This window comes from Xyrauchen texanus, chromosome 15 (genome assembly GCF_025860055.1).
Source record: "Xyrauchen texanus isolate HMW12.3.18 chromosome 15, RBS_HiC_50CHRs, whole genome shotgun sequence".
NCBI classification, from domain to species: Eukaryota; Metazoa; Chordata; class Actinopteri; order Cypriniformes; family Catostomidae; genus Xyrauchen; species Xyrauchen texanus.
Window position 1 is genome coordinate 33833311 of NC_068290.1, and position 24143 is coordinate 33857453.

Below are 24143 nucleotides of genomic sequence, written 5' to 3' on the forward strand. Positions count from 1 at the left end.
CAAATAGGGAAGAATAGAGGCATATGGAGGGAGGTTGGGAGTAGGACGGGGTTGGTGGGCCGGGGGGGAGGGGGGGGGGGGTGCTCTCTGCCTAAAACTGCACGGATACAAGGGGGGATGGTTGTATGTGTATGAGGGTGTGTCTCACAGTGTGTGTGCATGGCATGCTTTATTGCTAATTTGAAACATGCATAGTTTTTTGTGTTTTGTGTCCATGCATAATAATGTGTTAAATGTGTTCATAATATTTTACAGTGAAAGAGTATATGTAAATTTGGTGTGTGTGTGTGTCAATCCTTGTAGAGTAGAAGCACACTGCCTAGAGATGTAGTGATCTTGTCCAGTCAATAATGTTATATTTGGGGCATTAGCAATTGATGTTTGGGTGTATTTATGTCTGTATGAGTACATCAATACATTCATTGTGTAGAGCAAGTAAACACCATAACAATGTGATTACATGTGTCTGCTGTGTTAACAAATCAAAACTCAGTGTGTGTGACTGAAGCACCTTAACATTTGTAACATGATGGACAAACTAGTGAAGGTGAGATTATTAATAAAACAGGAAAAATCTGAAAAAAAAAAACCAAATAAATCTGTCTTATCTGTACTTACCATGGCTACAGGGACATTTTTTGCCAAAACTGGATCTGGTAGTTCATTTGAGGGAACCAGATTTTTATTTCAGATGTTAATGAATTTATATATCTTTTTGATAAACAAAAAACAATACAAAAAGTGAGCAAACAAACAAAAAGCATCTGTCTATTGATTGGTTGAATAACAATGCAATAAAGAGTACAGAGTGTAACATGACACAAATATGGTCTTTGGCAGCTTAATTCCCAGACTAAATCACCATGAAGGCATTAGCACATGAAAACAAACAAGCACACACACACACACACACACACACACACACACACACACACACACACACACACACACACACACACACACAAACACATGCACAGGTGCCTCAAAGGAGTCATGGGGACCAGCTGGGATGGGGTTAAATCCCACACAATCCACAACAGATTAAAACAGTCAAGTCTACCCATTACAGTACTCAACCCTGTTTCTCTTCCTCAATCCCTTCTAGAACCGTCTCTGAAAAATTTGAATGTTCTTAATCTGCACCCCCTACTGAGCCACGGCTGCCTCACTAGAGCTCTGCCTAGCAAATATTACGTTGTGTGGTAAAGCTTGTCAACAATGTGTTCCAACTTTGCTGTTTTACCATTGTTCAGAGTCACAAAAACATTTTGTGCTTAGTTGCGTTGACTACCACTATATTAGTGAGGCTGATCTGCTGTGATTTATCGAGGATATGTGAGTTCCACTCAGTAATTTTTTTCCTCAATACACGAATTGCGATTTTGCAATATATGTAGGAAATCATGAGCACTCACATTAAAATGAAGTCATATCAGTAACATTATAAAAGCAGTTTTATTCCACATGGAGAGGGTCCGCTCATGGGGGCTGCCTTGTTAGAATCACATGACCAGCCGAATACTACTCGCTTAATCTCAGTAACCGTCCTGTTATTTGACACATTCACTCATTAATTAAAGTGATCATGGCTGACTGTGAATAATACATTTCTACAATGACATCTGAAACTGAAAACTATTGAATGAAAATTATGCTGCATCCAAGCCACTAGGTTACTGAGTGAACCTGTAATTTCTATATCCACGAAATAGTAAAAAAAACGGCAGTTATAAATACTGGTTAAAATGCATTTTCAGCAACTTTTTTGTCATTTTTATGTATGTTTTTATAGATCTTATGTCAAATATTGTCTTAAAAGGTAAAGGTATTGAGCAGAAGCAAAATGATTAGCCTATATCATTAGAAAGCTATCAAACTCTGATTTGTAACACCACAAACACAGACAAGCATCTTGTATCTTAAATATCATCAGTCTTGTAGGTTGCAAGAAAACCCTTATAGCCTTACAATTATAATTATATTTTCTTCATTTAAGGGTTTCTTTCAACTGGGCCACTGTGTGCGGATGACCAGAGCTTGAATTGTTGTGTTCCTCCCCACTCTTCTCCCAACCATTTTCTGTCACTTCTGTGTGCCCCTGTCCCATTAAAAACCTAAAATGTAATCAAAAGTTCATAATTATTTACTTGAAATTGTATTATGTTTAAACAAAAGATATTTAAATGTCTCAAACTTCAACAGAATGTGCAAATGTTGGGGAAGAACATTATTATGCCAACACTATAATAATATGAATCTCTTTTTCAGCTGACCAGTCATCTCAAGGCTGCTAGAACCTCCAATAAGGAGAGAGAGATAATATATTCAGTATTTAAGTTTTAAGAATGTGAGTTTGTTTTTTAATTATTAACTTAATTATGCATAATATATACTACTGTAAAGGTTTTTTATATACTTTTAGTAATAGTAACTTTTTGGTAGTGCAATTACAAAATTACAATGCCATTGTAATATGTATAAATAAAATAGATTATCTGTGACCATCTGTTAAATTTTTTACTGTCCAAAATTGCCACGTGTAAACCATAATTTATTATTTCACTGTAAACGTAACTTTAAAAGAACGATATGAAATATTAGCAATATTGAAAAATTGTATTACATTAAGCCTCAAAATAAAATAACAAATTATATGTTTGATTATACACATATTTAAACCCTTAAATATAAGAAAACAAAGAAATAATAGGTAATCAAGATTAATGTGTTGCTTTGGCATAAGGTATAAATGAATGTGGTTGGAACATGGTCTAGCAGTTGCTGAAAGTTGCACAACAATGTTGCTACAGCCTTCTTGTGTCTTACATTTCTACATTTTCACAATGTGGAGAACACATAGCAAACAACATTGCAAAGTAAAAATGAAATCTGGGTTGCTGGGTGCCTTGTAAAGAGTTACATCACCAGAGCTCAGCCTTACTACAGCACAGCTTTACTATAAAGCTTTGCCTCACTTTAAAGCTGTTTGGACCTCTGCCTATCTAGCTCTATCGCACTAGTGTTGTCTAAATTGTAATGCTATCCTAGAGCACTGCATCAGTATAGAATGCTGCCACACTAGAGTGATGCCTCAAAATAGAGCTCTTCTTCATTAGAGTTCAACATCAGTATAGAGCTCTGCCACAGCAGGGTGCTGCTTCAGAAGAACTGTACCTTACCAGAGCACTGCATCATTATAGAGTTCTGCCTCACTAGAGCGCTGCCTCAGTATAGAGAACTGCCTCACAAGTGTGCTGCCTCAATATAGAGTTCTGCCTCACTAGAACACTGCCTCAATATAGAGTTCTGCCTCACTAGAGTGATGTCTTAGTATAGAGCTCTGCCTCACCAGAGCGCTGCCTCTGTATAGAGCTCTGCCTCACCAGGCTGCCTCTGTATAGAGCTCTGCCCCACTAGTGATGTCTCAGTATAGAGCTCTGCCTCACTACAGCGCAGCCTCAGTTTAGAGTTCTGCCTCACTAGAACGATGTCTCAGTATAGAGCTCTGCCTCATTAGAGTGATGTCTCAGTATAGAGCCCTGCCTCACTAGTGATGTCTCAGTAAAGAGCTGTGCCTCACTAGAGTTCTGCCTCACTAGAGCGTTGCCTCAGTACAGAGCTCTGCCTTACTAGAGCACTCCTCATTAGAGAACTGCCTCATTACAACGCTGCCTCAGTATAGAGCTCTGCCTCACTAGAGTGATGGCTTAGTATAGAGTTCTGCCTCACTAGAGTGATGTCTCAGTATAGAGAACTGCCTCACTAGAGCGATGGCTTAGTAGAGCGCCATCTCACTAGAGTGCTGCTTCAGTATTGAGCTCTGCCTCACTAGATAATTTTCTCAGTATTGAGCTCTGTCCAAAGTATAGAATTCTACCAGATATATACAAGCATAACCAAATCTTACTCACTGACCATATCAATATTCCTTATTGAGAAAAAGCATAGCATAACCACACATACACCACTAAAAACAAAACACTGTCTAATGCTTCTTATAAATGTATTGTTTATTAAAAGGTGTGTTTTTGTTGAAAAAAGCAGAAGAACAGTAAAACCGCAGAGAAAAAGAGAGGATGCATATGGGAAATATAGGCAAAAGACAATATGACTGGAAAGAAGGACAGTAGAAAGAGGATAGATTTTTTCTTCCAGTGGCGAAAGTGAGAATACAATAATGGTAGATAAAAAAGTCAGTTTAACAACCAAGATATAAGACATACTTTATGATCAACCCTCCAGGTCTATACAGCATAAAACATGACATTTTAAAACAAAAATAAGTGCAACGTAAAAAAGTAAATTATATATAATAAAGTTGATGCACAAGACTACATCAAAATGTTCAGCTCTGATTTTATAGCATTTCTATTGCTAGGGCCATGTAACTTATTGTTTTAATCCCCACTTTAGCAGCATGTGAATTTGGTGCAATTTATTTGTACCTCATCAACCAAAATTCAGTTTTCGAGTTTTTTTTTAAATTAATTGATACATGAGTTTTATATTTATATTTTACATTATATTTCTTTAAGCCCCGAAAATATATTAATCCAAAAAATTTTTTTTTTTAACAAACCATCAACTTTGTAGGTTGCTGGGTGCATCACAATTCCCTAAAGAGAATGATTAGAAGATACATCACTTCAAATGTTGCTATGACTACCAATTGGCATTGTTATTTATTATTGTTTAAACTAGTATCTGTGGTTCACTGTGTTTTTATTGGTCACTGTTTACAAATTGAGTATTCAAATGCAGTATTCTTATGAACAAAATGTATGCATTACAAAACGTTTTGAGCTTTTGTGTTCTGTATCATTTGATACAAATACACAATCAACAAGTACGCATTTTTACACACATCCTTTTGGAGAAAAGGCACAGGTTTCCCAATCTGAAATTTCCTTCACCTCGCCCCCACTTATTCCATTATACAGATATTAAAAACCTCCAAGTCCATCACCAAGCTCCAATGAACTCAGCTGCCTTTGGAATAAATACATATACAAATAAACATAAATAAATGTTGAAAACAACAAAATAATAAATAAAGATTCCTCAGGTTGGCATCTTAGAACTGTTTTATCATGATGACTGCCCTCATTCTTTTGACTGATGACCCATATTCAAGTGGATGTCTAGCATCACAGCCCCATCCATACACTTAAAGGGATAGTTCGCCCAAAAATGAAAATAATTCCATCATTTGCTCATCCTTATGTTGTTCCAAAACTTGTATGATTTTCCTTCCATGGAACAATTAAGGCCTGGAAATAACACAGAGACAAAATACAAAAAAGTTTGAAAGCTTTTTGAAACGTTAGCCTTCGTCACCATTCATTGTCATAGCATCTTTTTTTCTCTCCATACAATAACATTGAATGGTGACTGAGGCTGTCAGTCTCTAACATTTTATTTAAAATATATAACTTCAGAAGATATGGAATATAGCGCATGAGTTTTTGTTGTTTTTTAAAGCTTGACAGACCAGAGTCACTATTCACTGAAATTATGGCAAATAAACCCTGTAAAGAATTTTTTTAAATGCACTTTTTGTGTTCCATGGAAGAATGTCATACAGAATTGGAATGACATAAAGGTGAGTAAATAATGACATGTTTTTGTTTTTTCATATATGAAAGCAAGGTTTTTCCATCTACCCAGCTTTCACTATGCAGTCTCTTTAGTACATAGACCATCAGCACCGTACACATACGTAAAGGATATTACTTCAATGAAGCAGACTCAGATATAGACAGTTTCCATTCTCTCCCAACCAAGCTAGTACATCATTTTCTTTCATTGTATCAGGCTGAGAATCACAGAATATGCCACTGGCCATATCTGAATGAGTTACGCAATTCAGCCACGCTAACATAATTTATGTAGCATTGATTAGTAATACTTCCACTTCAAGTGGTTTTCACAGATTCTACAGCAAATAAATAAAGTGGTTTCATTTACATTTCAAATCCCACAACTGCAAGCACAAAAAGATCCACTTGGTTGGGAAAAATGTATTTCCTTTATAAAATGCAGTAAAAAACTTTTTTAAATCCTCTGTTACGACCCACTCATAAATTCTTAAGGAGTAAGATATTAGAAAGTCAGTTATGTTGCTGCTACATTTTTTCCTTTAGAGCTACAAAAAGCGCCTTTCATGCCAAAACTGTGTTTATTATTCCACTGTCAAACTGGCAGCTTTGTCAAGTTTTAATGACAACCAACATTCTCAGTAGCAATTTTAGAGACAACACAGTTATGGCAAAAACAGACCCTTTTTTTATGATATCTCTTCAACGATATAAAGTATTCAAATGATTGATCCTGCCACCAGTTTGACCTTGTGTTGACCTTTCATTAAAATTATTGCCTTCTGGTCTTAATTTGACCTTATTTTGGGATTCGAAGCAAAGTCAATCACTATTCTCCCCCAGATTAAACACACTCTTGCAAACACTCCAAATTCACAACTGATATCACATTTTCTTAAAGGTGAAGTGTTTCATTTTTTGGGTGTTAAAATCCATTTGTAGACTCAGGCCAAGTCCACACTAATAAGGTTTAATTTGAAAACACATGGTTTCCTCTACGTTTTGTCCTCCTTTCCAAACAGAGAGCTTTTCGAAAACGCTCTCCCAAGTGGATACATTTGATAACGCTGTCTCCGCGATGTAGTCTGGATGGTTGAAATGGAGATATCTGAAAACGATGCAGTCATGTGATCTATTCAACCCAAAACAATCAAGATGTTGTAGCGGCGTTGTTGTGCCTGCTATTCACTTTGATAGCGTTGTTAAAGATAAATGTTACAACTTTCAAATTTTTACTCTCAATTGTTGGCCCTTGACAGAACACAAGTACAATTGCGTTTCAGACCGTACATAGAAGTCAATTTCTCGCATGCGCAGTAACAGGATTTAAGAGTTTTCATCCATTTCAGTGTGGACGAGCAACTTTTGGAAAACGTTTGAACGATGGAGAGCGTTTCGAAAATGACAAAGATGTTATCAAATGTATCCGGATTAATGTGGACGTAATAGTCTAATTCCTCCGAAAAGTGTAAACACAATTTGATGCAAATAAAATGTTGGTGTTTGTTTGAAAATCCAGACCAGCCTGACAAAGCAACATTGGCTCAACCATTGACATGAGTTTGACTATCGGTTTTTCAGACCAATGGCAGAGAGTCATTGCTTTTACAATGGCACATATATTACACACTTCACCTTGAATTTAGGTACTCTCATTTGCAGTCCAATTTCCAATTGATATCAAAATTTAAGTCTAACATGTTGAGATTAAACTTCTCCAAGATTCTTTAGAAATACTGTTTCAATCATTGTAATAGACAAAACTTTTAAACATCTCAAAACTTTTAAACATCTCAACACTTCGGTCCTTCTCTCTACTTCACATTCTCTCTGACACAGATGAGATTCTCTGCTGGTTGTGCTTGGTTTTTCTGCATCAGGTTTGTAAAGGGCTTTGCTTCTCTACCAGGCTTGAAGGCTTCATTGTGATTGTTGGGGTCTGGGTATGCCCCTGTAATGGATTTGCAGTCCCCAAGGTGACAGGCTGGCATTGGCATCCATTTGGCTCTGAAAAAGGTGTGGTGGAGGAGACGGAGCTGTCCTGCATGGCTGGGCTGATCCTGTTGGTGACAGGAGAAACTGGAAGAGGGACATAGCCGCTCCCTCTCTCTTTAGCCGCTCCACCTTTATGAGAGGGACTGGATTTAGGCGGGGAGAACATAGGAGCGAATTGCCCCCATGTTAGGCTTGAACCTGACCACCGGATGGCCTTGTGTGCTGAGGTTTCACCTACTCTCTTTTCTGATTTGTTCGTGTGTGAGGAATGGGGAGAGGCCCCTGAAGAACCCTCCCCTCCATCAACATATGACGTCTGATGTTGCTCCTTACAGCATTTGATTTTGGAGTGCTTACACACCACGAGAGGTGAGGAGGAGGGCGAGCCTGTGTCCGACCAGCTCAACCTTCTCTTCTGCAAAAGTAAAGAAAGAATGAGAGCCATTTTTAAATCCATATTTTGAGAAATAATGTGCCTCAAAGCTAACACGACTAAAAGCCACAAAATTCTAATTTTGATTTTATGGGGTCTTTAAGACAGAGAAGAAGCCTCCGCCTACTAAATGAATGAAAAAGCGGTAATCCTGTTATGGCTAGTACACTCTTACCTGCCTTTCAGCAAATCAGGACTACTGGACAAATGCTGCTTCACCTAATTAATTTTCATGAGTCTGGCTGATAGGGTTTATAGTGTGTCACCCTTCTTTTTTCAGATCCTTCCTATGCCACTGGTCTATACTAACCTTGACTGGAATGTGTAGTTGGTCTTTGTGCTTGTGGGGGGGAGTGATCTTGCTGCTGCCATGTCTGGAAATGTTCTGAGGTGAAAGGTCGGCAGGGTTAGGTGTCACAGAAGCTTGAGGAATCACTTGGGGGAACCAAAGCTTCAACATCACCTCTATCTGCAGCAAAGTGGGCAGGTACTTCTCCCTGCAGAAAACAAGGGAAAAGAAAAAATAAGCAGAATAACAGATTATGTATAAGCAGGCTGAACACACAAACATGTGTACAAAATATATCTTTTATATTTCATGTTAACATATACTGTATATCTGAAAAAGGTTCAAATGTAAGTGTCCAAATACTGTTACAGGTCACTCACTATATCTCTGGCTTACATCTTTGTTTATCCTGAACAATTTCTAAAAACCACAAAAGCTCATTTGATTATCAATTCAGTGTCCATTATTTCTTTTCCTTTTAATTCTAATCCTTTTAATTCAAAACAAAATTAATCTTAAGACACATAAAACTCCAAGAATGAAAGGAATGTAATAATAACTTGTACAACCCTTTTCTGCACGACTTTATTAAAGTAATAAATGCAGATTTCAAAAGCTATTTCTATTATTTAGGTTAGAAAATCCAAAATGGGAGCAACATGCACCCATATCAGGCTCTGCTTAGACCAGCGGATGAACTTGTGTTCTGATTTTTGCCCTCTCTCTTGTCTGATTGGTCCGTGTGTGAGGTGAGAGGATAATTCTGTCTCTTATAACAATGTGGAATTAGGAGGTATGCAATGGGATCATGAAAGAGATATGAGCGATTGGTAATGCAGCAGAAGGCGTGAAATGGACAAAAATATCCCAGGAATTCAAAATACAAATGAAATGGTTGTTGAAAATACTGTTGCTTAAGTACGGTTTTCTTTTTAAGTAATAATTAATCCATTATGAAGGAGTTTTGTCTGTAACGCTTTATTTTACAGTGTCCTTGTTACACATATTACACGTATCGACTATAGTAATAACAGTCAATAATGAATAATTAAAAGCAACTAACCCTAAACCAAACCCTTACCCTAAACCTATAAGTACATGTTGATAATTTGTAATAATAAGTAATTACATGTGTAATTACACTGTAACAAGGACACTAAAATAAAGTGCAACCGTTTTGTCATAGTTAACAACTGAAAGTACACAACACAAATCAACTTCAAATAATCTCATGAAACATATTTAGATCACACTTCTCCCCAAAATTATATATATAAAAAATAATATATATATTGCTTTAAGACAGACCTTTTTTTAAATTACTTGTGATATTATGTCCATGACAATTAAGAACATTTCCCACTGAAATGTGTCCTTTTTTTTTTTTTTTACTGTAATTCCCTTTTTCTGAATGATGATTATCATTAATTAATACATTCATATTTTACTTTATTGCAACAAAAAAACACTGCGTTTATTTAAAGAAGCACAAGTTAAAAGCAGTACAATAAATACAACCATGATTTAGAACTAGTTTTTCAATTTTAATAGTATCATTGTTTTTTAACAGTAATGTGCATTAATGTAATTCGAATGATACTTTTTGCAATACGGTAATGAGAATTGTCGGGTAAATGCGTTTTATTTTCATAAAATAATATTGTAATGCAATGGCTGCATTTTCCTAATGCAAAATACAATTTCATATTTTATTATTGTTGATTTGAGTGAAATGTGACCTGCAAATGTTCTTGACAGGATTCACCCATTTAACAAATACTGACTGTACTTTGCGAACAAAAAGATGACATTACGATGATATTATTATATAGATCAGTTCTTACTGACATTCATTTCCTCTTACCCAATATGTGGTTTCTGCAGGACTCCCACAATCCTCTGAATTCTGTCCATTGCAACACTTTGCTGAAAACTGCTCAGACCTGTCAATCAACAGCAGCAAATTACTGATACAATCTCAGTACTTGAAGAGACATGCTGTATTCATCAGATAGAGTCAGGTCTGAGCTTAGATTAAATCACTTCCTGCACAGTCTGGTGTATGTAATCAAAAGAAAACCGATAGTAAATTTACTTTGCATAAACAAACAAGGCCTTGGGCTGCACCTTGTCAGAGCTGCAGAAGAAATAAATACAGATTTACAAGAATGAAAGAGAGTCAAACAACCAAACTCTTCAATGGGACAGAGAAAAGTGGGGAAATAAATAACCTCACATATAAAGAGGTTGCTTCAGACTGTGCAGCTTATTACAGGCACATTAAAGTTGTTGTGTAACTTAACATAAAACAGTGATGCTTCAGGTTGGACACACACTCACAATTTGCTTTTGTCTCACCTTTGTCAAATCGTCCTTTCTTCAGTCCATTTAGAAGCTCCAGCAGAGGCCTGACAAATCCCTGGAGCTCTGTACACTGAGAGATAGAAAGCCAATGTCAATGTGATATTCAAATATTATGTCTTTCCTCCCTCAGGATCACGGGTAGTGTAATATTAAACTTTTTTTTAAGTTGAAATAATGCAGATTTATAGCTTCAGCAGAAGCATTAAGGGATAAACAATCATGGAGCTCACGGTAGGTCTGCCTTTTGAAGGTTTGTAATTTATCATTAATAATCAATTCCCTTATGGAAAAAATAAATGGGATTTTTACATCTGGAACCAGACTGTTGAGCTCTATTATTCTTATGTGGGCTTATTACGTATTCCTGCCATATTTCTTGAAATAAATTGTTTATATTAGGCATCTTCAACTACTATGAACTAACAATAAAATACATAAAATACAATGCATTTATTGTGCCACTACATGTTGTTCTGCAAACATCACATTTGCTGCTACTGAGTTTGATATATGGGTAGGTTTAGGAGTAGGGGTAGTGTTGGTGTCAGGGTTTAGAGTTAGGTTTCAGGGTAAGGGTTGGGGTAAGGTTAGGTTTAAGGTTAACAGTGTAACTACAGATGTAATTCAATTCAGGTGCTTTAAATGTTAGTTCAATGCATCAACACGTATGCACATAATAAGTACATTGTATCAAATGCTTAATTAAAGTAGTTAAAGACAATTAATATAAACTGTGTACTTAAAGTGATAGTACACCCAAAATGTAAAATTCTCTCATCATTTACTCACCCTCATGCCATCCCAGATGTGTATGACTTTCTTTCTTCCGCAGAACACAAATTAAGATTTTTAGAAGAATATTTCAGCTCTGAAGGTCCTCACAATTCAAGTGAATTGTGAGCAGAAATCGGAAGGTCCAAAAAGCACATAAATCAGCATAAAAGTAATCCATACAACTCCATTGGTTAAATCCATATCTTCAGAAGCAATATTATATTTGTGGGTGACAAACAGATTAATATTTAAGTCAATTATTTGCTATAAATCTTCACTGTCACTTTCACTTTCAGATGTGAAAGTGAAACTAAACTGGTACCACATGTGACTTTCAGATGTGAAAGAGGAGATTTAAAAAAAAAATGACTTATATTGATCCATTTCTCACCACATATCATATCATATCATATCAAGTCGTATGGATTACTTTTATGTTGCCTTTATGTAATTTTTGGACCTTCGCATTTCTGGTCACCATTCACTTGCATTGTAAGGACCTACAGAGCTGAAATATTCTTCTAAAAATATTTGATTGTGTTCTGCAGAAGAAAGTAAGCATTTGGAAGCTGCTAGTTCAGGACTTGTGAGGATTCTGTTTCTCAAACTAGAGACTGTGATTTACGGCAATCTGTCTTTTTGTTGTGCATCAAGGCTGTCCGCTTCCCTCTCTATCAGGTTAGAGATTCTTTTTTCAAAACAGTAATGCATGTAATAGCCTTCATCTCTCTAAAACAAAAGACTTTTAGTAAATAGAATTTCAGGAGAAATGTGTTTCTTTTGCCTATTTTTAAAAACAAAATTTGACTTGCAAGTGTAAAGCAACTTGTAAGAACTCAATACCTCAGCAAATGGGGAAAGAACCCAATGTATTGTGATTTTCACATGGTAGCGCAACCATTTTCAATTGTTCTAATAATAAGGAAATTATTTGAGTACCAAATGAGTACTTTAGAATGCTTTTGTAAGGAATAGGTGACACAGTATATGTTTGCCATCATGGGTGAAGAAAATTTTTTATAAATATCACTTAAAACAATTATTTCAAACCGTAATAATAATTTGAAATTAAAGATTTTGGCAGAATTTTTAATGATTTTAAGGCATCCTTGGTGAAAAGAAGCATCTGTTTCTTTCAAGAACAAAAATGTCTTAGTGTTCTAAAAGTGGAAGTGTATATACTGTATATATAATTTTCATAAAGTAACTTGTAAAGTAATTACTTGAGTAGTTTTTCAGCAAACTACTTATTTACTCTTACTTGAGTCATAATATTTCTCAATACTTCTATTTATACTCAAGTGAATTATTTCTAGGGATGCACCGATACCACTTTTTCTCTTCCGATCCGATATCGGAAATCTCAGTAACGGCCGATACCAATCCCGATCCCAGTGTTGTTTTTTGCTTTGGACTTTTGTTCATTTTAGCTGTAAGAAATCAGCTCACTTTCATTCACACAGTTATTTTTTGGAACATTCAACTTAAATTGTATTTTAATTTGTAAAACAAAATGATAATAATATATTATAATAGTAATACATATCAATCGTGCACCTTTAACTTTTAAACCCTCATGCTTTTATTTTGACATTCTGAAGTCTCCAGGAAGTCCTGTAAGTGTGTCTGTTTGTAGGAAAGTTCACAGTAGTTTAATTCGCTTATTCAAATTCTGGTAAAAAAAAAACAAAAAAAAAAGTCTAGTGTCATTATAAATGCATATTATAAGTGAACTGAACTATTGAGCATCTACATCTGAGATGTTGTTCGTGAGTAGCGCTCAAATATTGCACACCGCTGTGAAGAATAAAAATAGGCGCGCGCGCGTGTAAACAGAGCAGCACCATTCACTGATGCGCTGGAGCTGCGTGTACATTTTATACATTTACTTATAAAACAGCCTTTTGTGATTCACAGAGCTATCGCACATCTTCGAGTGGCTTTGATTAAAATGCACGAGTCATATGAACAACTTTAATTGTGTTTTAATGGTTATTTTATGTCATTTTTGGAGCTTGACCATAACAAACATCACTAACACACAGTATCGGATTTGGATCAGGCTCGTCGGACTGATACTTGATCCATTTAAAAGCTTCAGTATCGAAGCCGATACCGATTCAGGTATCGGATCGGTGCATCCCAAATATTTCTTCAATAGCAGCACTTTTACTTGAGTAAAATAAAAATCAGTACTCTTTCCACCACTGCCTGGCACTTGAAAACTATGATTTAATAATTTATGTATATTTGAATAATTTCTGTAAAGTTACTGCTTAAAATGCAAAGGCCTTTCATAGACTTGCATTAGAAAAGAGCAAAGCATGTCTGATTATATGGAGGACGGAAACAGTTGCTAAGGTGAGCGCTTACTGAAAGGTCAGTTGTATTGATGGTGAATTTCTCACCTTACGAGCAAACAGCAGGTCTCCTTCAGATCCTCCTCCATCTTTACCTCGCTTGCTCTCAGAACAGCTCCAAACCAATCCAGACGAAGACAAAGTGGAGAGGGACAGGAACGATGACCTATCTTGAGTGTTGTCCTCCGATCTCTCTGAGTAACGGGATTCACTGAAGCCATCACACGCCCACTGAGATCCAGGACGCTCCAGCTCTCCGTCCACACTGTAAAGACTGCCTCTAGAGCAATTGGACTGAGCTGAGCGGGATACACGTGTCATGTCTCTGTCTTCCAAGAGGAAGACATCCGGATCTTCGTCACTGAACAGGAAACTGTCTCTGGAGCTCAGCGAATCCTGTGAGGGCTGAGAGGAAGTACTTCCTGTGGACTGCATGACTGCTGGAAAAATAACAGATGCAACGACAAATAAGGATGATCAACGAAACTGGAGTATTAAAATGGCAATGTGATAATTGTGACAAAAAGTGAAAATGTCAAACAGAATGATAAAAAGACATATCAAGGTTAAAAAAGTTTTACTCTACCGATTGAAAATATGTGATTCAAAGTTTTACAATTTTAAATAAAATAATAATAACACAGAAAATACGCAAAGTTTTACATTCTGCACTATTTCTACACCTCTATACAGGTACGTCATTTTTGACTTTGACCATATAAACTTCTTTGTACAAAAATGCAGATTTTCCTGCTTCAATAAAATAAAAAATAAAAAAACAAGAATATAAGATGTTTTTAAGATTATTCTTGAAAGATTAAAAAAAAATTATGTAAGGATAAAATGGATAATCAGGTTTTCCTGTTGTTCCAGTGCTTGCTTAACATTTAATTCAAATTGTACAGCTAATATTATAATTTGAAACGAAAACATTTGTTTTATATTAGAAACATTCTAAATAGAAGTATTTTCACTGGTGTTCTCATACTTTTGAAACCTTCTGTACATTCTGAAATAAAAGATAACAAAAAAAACCAAAATGTTTAATTTGTATCATCTACACAGCTTTGTCATAGCCATCACAGAGCAAACATGTGAACACAGACAATATAAGAGCACATCTAGAGCCAAACAAATCAGAGAGAAACGAGGAACGTGCACTTCTGTGTGAGTGTATACGTGCGTGTTGTCTAGAGCAGGAAAATAGGGGATGCTTTGGCACTAGTGGTCTAGAAGGCAGCAAGGGTCTCTCTACTTCTTCCTTTTCACTCCTCTCCCCCCCCACCCAGAGGCACAAACAGTATACACACACTGTCTTGCGCGTGTCTCTTACCCCTCCCCCACACATTTTTACTTTTCTCTCGCTCTTTTTCTCAAGTGCACCTCAGTTTCTTGCAACCCTGTAGTTCAAATAAAGCCTCTCTCACACTCTCTCTCTCCTCGTGTCTTTCTTTACTGAGTTTTTCTGTCCACCCATCTAGTCTTTCTGTCTTCTACTGTCTCTTGTTCTCTTCAGGAGAAATTACAATGACAGAGCAAGGGTCAAGTAAGGCTCATGCTACTAGTGCTCACCGTCCAGTGTGTGTGTGTGTGTGTGTGTGTGTGTGTGTGTGTGTGTGTGTGTGTGTGTGAAGAACCAATAATAAGTATCTCACTACAGGAATTACACCATCAGTAGATCTTCCCAAATTGACCTGCATTATGCTGCACTTCTTCATAAATCTCAATCATTTTAATTGTTAAAATCTCAATAACTATATTCTCAATTGTCTAGATGTATATATCTTACACACATACACAATTCCCAGATCGCAATAGTGAAACTGCACTTAAAACCGCAAAAAAAATCTTGAATGTGACATAAGTTACACTCACATACAAATGAGTTGAAAACAGGACAATGACAGACAGATACATGCTGCATGCAGGCTTGATCAAATATCATCATTAAAATTTAATATGAGCACTGTTAAAACATAAACATAATTATGCGCTGTGTAATAGAATACAAACACACACGCATATATATATATATATATATATATATTATAAATCTTACCTTCAGGGCGCCTGTTAAAGCAACGCGAAACCTTCCCGACGGTCCCGACTAAGTCAATCTATCACACAGATGATCTCTCTTCTAAGGGTTCACTCTTTCTCTCTCCTCCCTTTCACCAGCGTCAACATGTGCCTGGACACACGTGCCAGAGCCCCTCCCCCAGGCTCGCGCCTTCAAGGTTGGCGAAACAAACGCGGCGATACACTGGCGAGCAGACAAGCGGCCTTTCTTTTTGAATGGATGTCAATGGATGAGATACTTTAGTGCGCCGAAGAAACTCAGCATATAACGAATTAGCCACATGTTCACTTATCTTCAACATGTTATAAAAGAAACCATTATTTTGGAGAGAACTACGCGCAGAGATTACGATGCTAAAATTGAATTTTATAAGAGAAGTCACGGGCAGATTTACGACAGATATGTGTGAGTTTACGGCTCTGTGTTCATTAGTATGATATCCGCAAACGGTGATTTATTGTCGTTACATGCTGAAATGCGGTTCATTGACGTCAAGGCCATTATATGATTGGCTAAGAAGACTCACGTGATCCACGTAAACGTTACGTTCTCTCTTGGTATTTTAAAGTCCCATGTCCTGCGGTAGAGCCGCGGAGGTAGGTGTGTCAATATATGAAAGAATCTCTGCACGTGCCCAACTGAGTGCCATCCACGCACAGCTTCTCATTGGCCACTGCCGTCAGCAAGTTACAATCCCATTCGCTGACGGCCTAACCAGTAATTGCTCTGCTTCTTTGCGATTCGCCGGCCAGTGTATTGTAGCTCCGCCCACTTGTGTCGGCGCAGAAGAGTAAACACACGCCGGTCGAAAAAAAACAAAACAAAATCAGTTCGTGTGTGTGTGTGTCTCGTTCACACATATTATGGGAGAGGGAACAAGATCATTACGCAAGACATTCATACAAGTGATGACATCTCATTCTCACTATCACGTTGTAAGCGTACTTTTGATATGTTGTACAGTCTGTTGACAGCTGATCCACAGACCCTACTGTATGTCAAGAACATTAACCTGACACACGTGGACCTGTCTGCTTTATTCTCGCCTGAACAACTTGCACTTTGCACATATAAGTCGTTGTTTATGATTGCAATGTATGAAAAAGTTATGCATATAAATGTCCCAAGATATCTCACTGGTTTCTGTGTAAGGTGAGGTGTGTCTACTGACCACGGACATTTATGTTTTTCACCTATCAATCATTTCGCTTGTTGTCATAGTGTTGTATTTGAGGCGATCATTGAGGCTATGATTCATGTTTGTCAGTTGAGGATTATGCCACTGTTGAATTTGACAGCCACAGGAAGAAACAATGCTGCTCTTTTGCATGGTTTTGGTCTCAAAATGATCTTTGGAGAGCATGTTTTGGGAAGAGGGGGCGTGGCTAATGCAACGGTTCAGTCACGTGAAAGCTTAAGAATGCTAAAATCGCTTACAGCACATTTAAATGCACATTTAAATTAGTAACATTTTAATTGATATTTCGCAATAGTATAATAATTAATATACTTAATAATAATATTAAATTAAGATTCTTAATATAATTAATAATAATAATACTTCAAATACTTAATAATAATAATAATATTTAGTAAAGAATGCACAATTAGACTGTAACGTTTCACCAAAAAAAAAAAAGATATTCACTTTGAAAATGAACCACCTTTTTGTCATGTTAAATGCAGGAATAATGTGAAGGAATAAAAAAAGAATAATGTAAGGATAATTACTGTTATGAAAAATGTCATAAACTTTGTTCACCAAGAGCACCTTTTCCTTTGTTCTTCTTCCATAAATTTGTCTATCAGACACTTTTTCACGGTGTTCAATTAAATGTATTATATTATTGGAAAATCATATTTATATTTTGTTTACACTCATTAAATTTACTTAAAAGGCATTTTGAGTGTTGATTATATTTATCTTATTTCAAAACTATGCTTTTATTAAAGTGTTGCCAATAAAGTGCATTGTTTACTTTGTTTAAAATCCTATTAGTTAGAGAACAGAAACTGTACACTTTGAGTACAGCATTTATCATGCTATTCTCTAGGTGTATCATGTAGCATCAACTCACTTTCAGTACACACACACACACACACACACACACACACACACACACACACACACACACACACACACACGAGGCAAAGTCAATTCAGATCCATTGTATGAAATGTAGTTCATATTTGTATATATATATAATTCCACTGTTATTTGGCCCTGGCAAAATGACCAGCTAACATAATGTCACTAATCATATCAGCAGCACTTGGGAAAGTGTGAATGAGTACTAGTCAGGTGAAATCACTCTGTCATTCTGATTGGATTGCTATAAAAGGAGGAAAGAAGTGCTTCCAATCATTGTGTTCTTGTTAGCAATGGTTACCTCTAAAGAAAAATGTGTAGCCATTATCAATTTGCATCAAAATGAACTCACATGCAAGGAAATTGCTGCAAAGAATATTGCACCTGAAAGAACCATTTACCGGATCATCAAGAACTTCAAGGAGAAAGGTTCAACTGCAGTGAAGAAGGCTTCAGGACGTCCCAGAGTGTCCAGCAAGTGCCAGGACCATCTCCTCTTGAGGAGTCCGCTATGGAATCGTGTCACTACCAGTGCAGAGCTTGCTCAATATTGGCAGCAGTTTGGTGTGAGTGCATCAATGAGGCGGAGACATTTGGCCAATGGCCTGGTGTCAAGAAGGGCAGCAAAGAAGCCGCTTCTATGCAAGAAAAACATCAAGTACAGACTGAAATTCTGCAGGAAGTACAAGGATTGGACAGCAGAAGACTGGTGCAAAGTTATTTTCTCTGAAGCCCCCTTCTGACTGTTTGGGACTTCTGGAAAATCGATAGTCCGGAGAAGAAAAGGTGAACGCTACCATGAGTCCTGTGTTGTGCCAACAGTGAATTATCCTGAGACCATCCATGTGTGGGGTTGCTTTTCATCCAAGGGAGTGGGTTCTCTCACAATTCTGCCCAAAAACACTTCCATTAATAAAGAATGGTATCAAAACGTCCTGCAAGAGCAACTTCTCCCATTGATCCAGGAGCAATTTGGTGATGAATTTTCCAACATGATGGAGCACCATGTCACAAGGCAAGAGTGATAATGAAGTAGCCCACAAATTGTGATCAACTCCGAGCACTAATAAGGCAAGAATGGATCGGCATCAGTCAGGATTTGGCCCAGAAGCTGATATCCAGCATGTCAGAGCAAATTGCAGATGTTATGAAGAACAAGGGTCAACACTGTAAATTAGTGTTGCCACCTGTCCCGGTTTTACCGGGATTGTCCTTCTTTTTAATAACCAGTCCCGGGAAATTTATCCACTCTCCCGGGACACTAAATGTCCCGGTTTTCGAAAGGCTACGTGAATATGTATATTCAACTATCTATTTTCTCTCCACTTGAAATAGCCTATGCGTTGTGCACAGAGTGGTCCGTGTCTCTTGTGTGTAGAATCCGCTATCATTGGCTCTGGGACGTGTGACGTGACGTGACGTAGGCTACGTCATCTAGCGCGTCTGTCTTCTTGGCAGCTAGCCAGTTACTACAGGCGGCAATTTGAGAAGCAGTGTGAAGAAGATTGTACGTCAACGTCGTTCGTTAGCGTTAACATGGGTGGCGAGACGGAAGACGAAGATGACAGTGTGTTCACAAAGACGGACAGGCCAGTAAAAAAGAAAATGAAACGTTCGACATATTTTAATAATGACTGGTTGAAAAATTACAATTACTCCACGTGGCTAAAGCCAACACCAGGCGACCCACTTTATGCTACCTGCTCCGTATGCTCAGTTAAAATTCTGGTTAAACATGAAGGCAAAACTGCTTTGGATGACCATGCTAAAACAAATAATTTTTTTAGCAAGGCAACTGAATCCACTGAGCTGTTGAAAGTAGTTGCTTTTGTTTTTTCCATACCAGTCAGTAGTGCCTATGCAGAAAGAGTGTTCAGTCATATGGAGGATGTTTGGTCCGATAAAAGAAACAGACTGTTAGTTGCAATGGTGAAGTCTGAGCTTCAGGTCAGATTGAATTTCAAATTGTCATGCACTGAATTCAAGACATTCATTGAAGAACAGAAACCACTGATAGCTGCAGCAAAGGGAAACGCCAAGTATAGATGGAAGACTAGGTAAGCTAAGGCCCATTTATGTATGATTTTGTTATTCCAATGTCTGATTGAGACATACTAAATAAAAGTGGCTATAGATGTGGCTAAGGTATGGTAAATGCAAATCTAATGTCATCCCTCTACTTATTTCTTTAGCAAAGCAAAAGCAAGCACAAGCACCAGTATCTAAGCAACCAGGTAAGCTATAAGTTAAGATAAGTGAGAATACTTGAGATGTTTATAATATTCACGACTATGCACAATCTTACTGCACAACGACCAATTGTGTCTTCTGAGTCTAATGTCTAATGGACATTTTCACTTGTGAGCAAAGCGGTGGCCGGGTCATTGATTTGTCCAGGTTTTTTATCAGACATAGGTGGCAACCCTACTGTAAATATGGACTCTTTGCATATATCAAATCAAATCAATTCACTTTATTGTCATACTACCATGTACACAAGTGCAACAGTAGGTGAAATTCTTGTGTGCAGTTCCGAGCAACATAGCAGTCATGACAGTGACGAGACATATACCAATTACAATAAACAACATACTTACACAACACAATTTACATATCAAATGTTCACATACTTACACAACACAATAATTATATACAATGCACAGTAAACAATACACACAATATAGAATACACAATATACAATAAGTGGGAGTATGTGAAATATATATAAGTAGTTGTATTGAGGAGAATATGTTGACAGTCCAGTGTGAGATTATAGATTAATAAAGTGCAGTGCTAATTATTGATCCTGATAGATCAAGTGTTCAACAGTCTGACTGCTTGGGGGAAGAAGCTGTCATGTAGTCGGCTGGTGCGGGTCCTGATGCTGCGATACCGCCTGCCTGATGGTAGCAGTGAGAACAGACCATGACTCGGGTGGCTGGAGTCTCTGATGATCCTCCGAGCTTTTTTCACACACCGCCTGGTGTATATGTCCTGGAGGGAGGGAAGCTCACCTCCGATGATGTTTCTGGCAGTTCGCACCACCCTTTGCAGGGCTTTGCAGTTGTGGGCGGTGCTATTGCCGTACCAGGCGGTGATGCAGCCAGTCAGGATGCTCTCTACAGTGCTAGTGTAGAACCGTGTGAGGATGTGTTGGTTCATTCCAAACTTCCTCAGCCTTCTCAGGAAGAAGAGGCGCTGGTGAGCCTTCTTCACAACGGCCTCAGTGTGGAGGGACCATGTGAGTTCCTCAGTAATGTGGACACCGAGGAACTTGAAACTGCTGACTCTGTCCACCGGTGCTCCATTAATGGTGATGGGGCTGTGTACTCTGTCTTTCCTCCTGAAGTCCACTACAAGCTCCTTGGTTTTACTGACGTTGAGGGAGAGGTTGTGCTCCTGACACCAGCGTGTCAGAGTGTGCACCTCCTCTCTGTAGGCTCTTTCATCATTGTCAGTGATCAGACCTACCACCGTCGTATCGTCAGCAAACTTAATGATGGTATTGGAGCTATGTGTTGCCACACAGTCATGTGTGTACAGGGAATACAGGAGTGGGCTGAGAACACAGCCCTGCGGGGCTCCAGTGTTGAGGGTCAGTGATGAGGAGGTGTTGCTGCCCATTCTAACCACCTGACGTCTGCCTGACAGGAAATCCAGGATCCAGCTGCACAGCACTATGCACTATGCTCTCTCCCATCTGGAAAAAAGGAACACATATGTGAGAATGCTGTTTGTAGACTACAGCACTATGGTGTTGAATGCTGAGCTGTAGTCTACAAACAGCATTCTCACATATGTGTTCCTTTTTTCCAGATGGGAGAGAGCAGTGTGTATTGTAGATGCAATGGCATCATCAGTGGAGCGGTTGTTGCGGTAGGCAAACTGCAATGGGTCCAAAGAGGTGGGCAGAACAGAGCAGATGTAATCTCTGATTAACCTCTCAAAGCATTTGCTGATGATGGGGGTCAGAGCAACAGGACGCCAGTCATTTAAGCAAGTGATTGTGGCTTGCTTCGGTACAGGCACAATGGTTGATGTTTTGAAGCATGTGGGGACTACAGACAGGGAGAGGGACAGATTGAAAATGTCCGTAAAAACACCAGCCAGTTGATTCGCGCACGCTCTGATGACGCGGCCCGGAATGCCGTCTGGACCCGCGGCTTTACAGATGTTCACCCGTCGGAAGGATCGGGTTACATCCACAACAGAGACGGAGAGTGAACCAACCTCTGTAGCGTCAGCCGCGAATACTCTCTCCGCGAGGGTGGTGTTATTGTCCACAAAACGAGCATAAAATGTATTAAGTTCGTCCGGGAGAGATGCAGCGATGTTCATGGCGGAGTCTTTATTCCGTTTGTAGTCCGTGATGGTGTTAATTCCCTGCCACATACTTCTGGAGTCAGTGGTGTTGAACTGACCTTCAAGCTTGTGCCTGTACTGGCGTTTGGCTGCACTGATGGTGTTACGGAGGGCATAACTGGCTTGTTTACGCTCCTCCGTGTTTGGAGAATTAAAGCGGAGGTGCGAGCATTGAGTGCCGCGCGAACATCGCCGTTAACCCATGGTTTCTGGTTGGGGTATATCCGTATTGTTTTGGTCGGAACAACATCCTCTACGCACTTCCTGATGAAACACGTTACGTTGAAGTCCGGTTTTCGATGTGTAATTGTAGAACCAATGTCCAAAAGCGTTTGTCTGTCGTAAACAATAAGGCAGACAACATCCAAGACAAAAAACAAAGAACTGTAAACAAAACAAACAATAAACCGCAGTGTTGTATCGGAGCTCGCAACGCAGCAGCCATACTCGGCGCCATCTTGAGATTTTTAATGTTTTTTCCAATAAAAGCCTTTCAAACTTATTAAATGCTTATCATTGTTTTCCAGTATACCATAGAAACATCTGAATAAATAATCTACAAAAACTGGAGCAGCAAACTTTGCAAAACACAAAATTTATGTCACTGCCAATACTTTTGGCCATGGCTGTACATATATATTTAAACACACACCGCTGTGATAATTTTGAGACATATATCTCTGCAGAACAAACATGGGCAAAATCAAAAAACAAATATATATATATACACAGTACTGTGCAAATGTTTTTGGCACATAAGATGTTTCAAAAAAGCATTTGTCTAAAGATGGTTATTTATATCTTCAGCTTTAGTGTGTAAATAGGAAAAATAAATGTTAGACTCACAAACATTTCTTTTGCAACAGATGGCATTGCCCCTAAAGAGCCCCCCACTGAATTTTGTGTCAGTCTGAGATTACATAAAGAGACAGAGGCACTTGAGACCTATCTGCCAACAACCAAGAACATCTGTGTCCAGGTGTACCTAGGAGAATTGCTGCTGCTTTAAAGGCAAAGGTGGTCACATCAAATATTGATTTTGCTTTTGTATGTTTACTGGACTTTGTATGATGTTATTTGATGAAAACTATTTATGACATTATTTTTGAAGACATCCTCACAATGCAACATTTTCACAAGTAGCTAAAACTTTTGCACGGTACTGTATGTATATTATATCATCTAAGACACGAGCAGTTAGCTTGAATAATGTCGCAGGTCGAGATCCTTCTTGAAGAAATGTGAACGGGTTCTTCCCCTTTAAGAACAACGTGCACAAGGACTTGAACTGCACATCCAATTGGGGGCGGGATCTCCAAAAGTGGGCAGGATTACTTTAAAAGGGGGCGTCACTTCCACTCACGGTTAAGGTTAAGTAAAGGGTTTTGTTTGGGTCTCCCGCCCCTTTTTGGAACAATGCCTGTAGCTTTACTCTTCTCGAACTGCAGCCTGAGAGATTTGTTCATGAACTCCTTAACCACACCCCCAACAACGACTCAACCAATAGGAGTTCTAAAAATATTCATGACACGCCCTATTTGTCGAAGACCGACCAATGGCGCTTCATGGGGCAGGACCATTGCGTAAGGTTGTGCAATGGTTTCACGTTCAAACTGATGATTACGCTGTGAATTTTGAGTAGGCGGCACGGGGAAACCGTGACTGACACGTTGAATGATGTCATTTTGGCTGTTTCCTAAATGAGATGTTAATTTTCAGTTAGGCGACAGCGTGCCATTTGAAAAAGCACATGAAAGAAGTCTCATAAGGCTGAGCTGCATTACATCATACACGCCAAGA

General features: G+C 38.2%; 1 protein-coding gene across 2 annotated transcripts; it reads right to left on the bottom strand.

Moving 5' to 3' along the window:
• Positions 1 to 3996: 3996 nt before the first annotated feature.
• LOC127655975 (circadian-associated transcriptional repressor-like) lies at positions 3997 to 15981 on the bottom strand. Of its 2 annotated transcripts, none has more exons than XM_052144083.1 (6): positions 15872 to 15981; positions 13861 to 14252; positions 10673 to 10748; positions 10179 to 10257; positions 8336 to 8522; positions 3997 to 8007 (listed from the first exon to the last, which is right to left on the bottom strand). In XM_052144083.1, the coding sequence occupies exons 2-6, from the start codon at positions 14245 to 14247 to the stop codon at positions 7474 to 7476; spliced, it is 1263 nt and encodes a 420-aa protein (XP_052000043.1). In that variant the 5' UTR covers positions 14248 to 14252; positions 15872 to 15981; the 3' UTR covers positions 3997 to 7473. The 2 variants fall into 2 exon arrangements, with proteins under 2 accessions (XP_052000043.1, XP_052000044.1); XM_052144084.1 differs by having other exon boundaries at positions 13861 to 14249; positions 15872 to 15928.
• Between the last annotated feature and the right edge of the window lie 8162 nt (positions 15982 to 24143).